The sequence below is a fragment of the Oryzias melastigma genome, linkage group LG23 (assembly GCF_002922805.2).
Source record: "Oryzias melastigma strain HK-1 linkage group LG23, ASM292280v2, whole genome shotgun sequence".
Lineage (NCBI taxonomy): Eukaryota > Metazoa > Chordata > Actinopteri > Beloniformes > Adrianichthyidae > Oryzias > Oryzias melastigma.
Genome location: NC_050534.1, coordinates 6,396,507 through 6,401,489, shown reverse-complemented (window position 1 = coordinate 6,401,489; position 4,983 = coordinate 6,396,507). Strand labels below are relative to the sequence as shown.

The window sequence follows — 4,983 nt, the reverse complement described above, 5'->3', positions numbered from 1 at the left end:
TGCGGACCGCCACACACTTCATTTGGATCATACAGGAAGAAGTGTGCGCAGGCTCACGCTTAATCGCAGGAAGTGCCATTGTTGCTCTGATTCTGGGATGAAAACGATGCAGGAAGGCGGGGTCTACTGCCTTAAAAAACTGCATTAAAAAACGTTTTGGTTGTTTTTCTGCAAAAATATAAAAGAATAATCAAGAGAAGAACTTAATCTAAAAAAGTCAGGTTTTTCTGTAACTTGTTTCCTTTCGACATGACCTCATTCGCCCTCTGGCGCTGTAAAACTAGAAGAGTCTCGCACCCATCCCAGATGTTTGTCTCAATATTGCTTTAAGGGGTTAACCAAAAGTGGCACAAACTGGACTGTGTAAGGGGATCAATTTTGGGGGTATAAAACAAAAATGGTGTCAGTCAAAGCCAACAAAAGTTATAGAAATGAACATATTAGTTACTTGAGTGAAAAAAAGCAAAAAAAAGGGGGTCAAAAACTCACATAAATTGTGGCAAAATCAGCAAGTTAGCAACACTGTTTTGGGACATAACTCGAAAGTACGAAATATACCCCAAAAACAACTAAAGGTTAAGACATCGCTTTTATATCTCCCGCAGCAAAGGTCTCCAGCAAGTGTGTCGTTCAGGTCAGGTGAGGTGAAGTGTGAGAACTTCTGGCATCATGGGAGGCGAGGGAGGAATGTGAAGGGGCGACAGACACCAGACAAAGAGGTGTCATAAGCCAGCCTGCTCTGACTGATGGAGCTCCAAAGCTGCTGACTGACTTTTCGTTTTAAAAAAAGAAAGAAAAACACCAGACTGATCACATGTTAACTGTGTTACACGTTACCATAGAAACAAAACATGATAGTAGTTGAGCATCACTGAAAGTGAAATATGAGATCAGTTCATCTAATAAAAAAAGCACAGGATTTGAGGGTCGATATGGGAGCTGCAGCTGATCATCAGAAGACGGACCTCCGTCAGATAATCCACTTGGCACAAGTGGACTATTTTTTTCCCCGCCCTCCGCTGCCAAAGAAAACAGCATTGCTGCTTTCTCAGTGTCTCCATGAAGACACGTTTATTTCACCTGAGCAAACTTGAGCAGAGGAAGTCGATGTTAGATGACAGATAAGACAAGAGGTCTTAAGTCGGCTCCTTAACGTATCAAAGGCGACGAGGATGTCGTAATCGCCTGAGCCAATAGAAGGACGATGTTCTGCTTTGAGGAGAAACTGTTGCTTTGATTAAATCTTTAAACAATAAAAAATAAATTAATGAAGGAATGAATAACTGAACATTTTTTGAAAGTCTTCAGTCCTGAAACAATCAACAGTCTCAAAAACAAACCTGATTCAGTTATAGTCCTAAAGGAGTTCTAAAATAATCCTGAAATAGTCTTGAAACGATCCTGAAAAAGTATATAAACAGTGCTGAAACAATCGTAAAAAAGCCCTGAAGTGGTCATAAAACAGTCGTGACAGTCATAAAAACTGTCCAAAAATGAAATAGTCCAAAATCAGTTATGAAAAAAATCATGAAACAGTCTTAAAAAAAAAAAATAGTCATGACACAGTCATAAAATGGTCATGAAATTGTTCGGAAATATCATGAAACAGTAGTAAAACACTTCTGTCAGTGAGTTCTCAAAAAGTCTGAAAAAAGTCTTAAAAAACAGTTGTGAAAGGTCATGAAAAGGTCCAAAAACAGTTCTGAAGCAGTCCTGAAACAGTACCGAGTCAATCCTAAAAAAGTCCAGAAATGGTCCTAAAACAGTCCTTAAACAGTCCTGTGACAAACCCTAAAAAAAGTCCAGAGTCAGTTCTAAAAAAGTCATGAAACAGATCTAAAACACTTTTGGAACAGTCTTGAATTAGTCCCAAGTCAGTTCTGAAACTGAAAAACGCAGTCATGAAACAGTCCTGAATTAGTCAATCCGGAAAAAGACTTGAAACAGATCTAAAACACCTATGGAACAGTTCTGAAATAGTCCTGAGTCAGTTCTGAAAGTTATGAAAAAGTCATGAAACTGTCCCCGAGTCAATCCGGAAAAAGGCCTGAAACAAATCCAAAACACTTCTGGAACAGTTCAGAATTAGCCCAGGGTCAGTTCTGAAACAGTCCTAAAATAAGTAATGAAACATTCTGGAAACAGTCATGAAAAAGTTCTAAAAAAGTTGTGAAACAGTCCATCCGGAAAAAGTTCTGACACAGATCTAAAACACTTCTGGAATTCAATTTCAATTCAATTTATTTATATAGCCGGTAATTTCACAGAAGCAGAAGGTCGGTCATTAAATGTAAACAAAATAACAAATTGCTAAACTAAGCGGACTAAACAAAACTGGTCATCCCTGCCGTTAGACCGTCCCGCACAGTTAAGAAAACAGTTCTGAAACAGTCAGTCAATCCAAAAAGAAGTCCTAAAACATTCATGAACAGATCTAAGAAAATTCTAAGACGGTTCTGAAACAGTCACAAGTCAGTTCTGAAAAAGTCATGAAACAGTCTTTTAACAATTTCGTTTTTCCGGGTTTCAGTCACATCCGGTCCAAATTTTATTAAAAATTATGTATAAAAACATGAAGAAGAGGAGAACGAGTTCCAACAGGAACAAAACTTCACAAGCAAACGAAAATGCAAAAACAACACCATCCACTAGAGAACCTCTCTAGAGAGCACAGAACACCAGAGCCGCACGGCGCGACCGCTAACACCCAGGCTGGGAGGACATGCTTCCTCTGTGCATCTAAGCTGAGGCGGTAAAGAAGAATCAGACGACGCTAGAGGCGAAGTGAAACCAGAGCCAGAAAGGGAGAAACACCAACGACTAGCCTAGAGGTTGGAGGTTACCTCCTTCTGATCGAGCTCCAGCCAGGCGGTATAAAGCGGGACACGCAGACCCCCGCTGGAGTCCACCAGACTCCCCCCGTCCTGGGAGAGAGACACCATAAAAGAGAGAAACCACATTAGATCTGTAGCTTATTACTACTCTCTGTCTGTTTTGGACTTTTTTTTTAAAGTGCTTGATTTTGCTTCACTGTTTCTCTTAGCAGGACATCCACCAAAATGTCACGAGCGCATATGTCGGCCTGAACAACACTTCCTTATGCCCACTTGAAAAATCACCTCTCCCACCACCTCACACGACGGGCCACCGCTCACGCTCCGCCGCCTTCGGACAAAGGTGTCATTGGCAGATTGAAATCCTGCTGGGAAACTCTAAGCTGTGTGCAGAGCAGGAGAACGTCACATCAAAGGAAACATTCCTGATCGCACAAACGGTACAAGACCGTCAAACCCAACATCTCTGCATTGTTCGTAAGTGGGAAAAAAAAGTGTTTTTAATGTGTTGTGATTACCAAAAAAACAAAGTAGCAAGGGGGTCTGCCTGTGTTTGTTTAGCAATCACCTCAACAGTTCAAGGTGTGCAAAAACAGACGTCAACAAAGACAAAGAATAACAAGGTCTCTTCCTCTGGCGGTGACCGCAAAGTCAGGAGCTTCAACTCACGAAAATAAATACTTAACCTTTTTAAAAAAACTCCCAGAAGTGCCTCTTTGCGTTGAACCCAACCGAGCTCCAGTCTCTGTATACATCTGTGGTTTCACCCACGACACCAAATAAGGTCTGTAGCTGTTGCTGCGTCTCATTGTGACCACCCAGGTTAACCACAAGCAACGGCGGTGAAAGTATAACAAAGAGGAGATGGATGGCATCACTGAAACCACTTATAGACTCTCTGGAGTACGTTTTAAGATCTATTATGTGAGCATATGCCACAAGACCTGCCACATCCGCAAAGACCTTCAATGCAACCTGCAAGTGCGCGTATTATCAAATTCAGCGAGCGTCTTTGATGTCATTCGCACCATCAAAGAAAGAAAATGATGTAGGAGTTTGCAGGTATTTCATAATAATTTGACCCTTTAATACCTGAGCTGTCACTGGCAACACAAAATGTCACACTTCTTGAACTACCGTAACTCTTTGACCATTTATATTAATTCCAATGAATTCTGAGGTGGAGAAAAGCAGTTCTGCACTGACATGCAGCTCGCTAGCATGCTGCACCGGAGTGCAATGGCTAACTTCAGTGGAGCTCATTAGCACGTAAGCTGTCCAGCAAGAGGCTGGCTAACGTATCGAGCTAACCCTACTTACGTCAATGTGGGCAATCAACGGGGGGGGGCACCAGAGAAACTGAGGACAAATCAAATTGAAGCCCACATTTTCTGCCCACTTTTAAACCATGTGGGGCCTATTTAGCTTTGCTGGCTGGGATAAGGCACGTTAAGGGAGACAAAAGACTCAAAAATAATTCTGTCAGACTTTATCAACTGCGTTTACAGTAACTCCAGAACTACATGTTACACATTAGCGTATTTACAGTGTATAAAGTACGGTATTCTAGTTTGGGATTACATCCTAACAGCAGCACAGAAATGACTTCACAGGCTGGAGAATAAACAGGTATTTTGTGTTTTATACAGTGAACACCAATCAGAGCATGTTTGAGATCTAATAACCAAAAAGAAAATGTTTTTCCAAGACATGTGTCTATATTTTTGACTGACAATGAGTGTGCTGTGAAATGATTTGAACCCATGTTCCGATGATTAAGATTGTGAGGCCAGAAGCACCCAAAAAAACTCAAGAACAAACAAGAGGAAACCCATACTTGTCTTTTTGTTCGAGAGCACTGTCACTTTAACGTCACAATTACAGCCTGCATATATCCATCACATCGGGCGGTCATGGTGCAGAGGTAGAGCGGTCAACCTCTGATTGGAAGATTGTTGGTTGGGTTTTCTTGTTTGAGAACACCGTCACCTCAACCTCACATTTACAGCCTGCATATTTTCCACCACAATGGCCGGCTGTGGTGCAGAGGTAGAGCGGCAAACCTCAGGGTTTCTGCATGCCCATGTGTGGAAGTGTCCTTGGGCAAGACACTGAACCCCATATTGGTCCTGGTGGTTACACCTTTGAT

At 41.7% G+C, this 4,983-nt stretch overlaps 1 protein-coding gene across 5 annotated transcripts in view; it reads right to left on the bottom strand.

Annotated features, from left to right (window-relative positions):
* Positions 1–4,983, bottom strand: part of celsr1a (cadherin EGF LAG seven-pass G-type receptor 1a) — a 115,806-nt gene that overhangs the window by 40,839 nt on the left and 69,984 nt on the right. For 4 of the 5 annotated variants that reach the window (XM_024285409.2, XM_024285401.2, XM_024285425.2 and 1 more), the window contains exon 7: positions 2,844–2,924. The exons of the other annotated variant lie outside the window; for it this stretch is intronic. In XM_024285409.2, the coding sequence (XP_024141177.1) occupies positions 2,844–2,924 (81 nt within the window). The remainder of the gene's footprint in view (positions 1–2,843; positions 2,925–4,983) is intronic. 5 annotated transcript variants of the gene reach the window in all.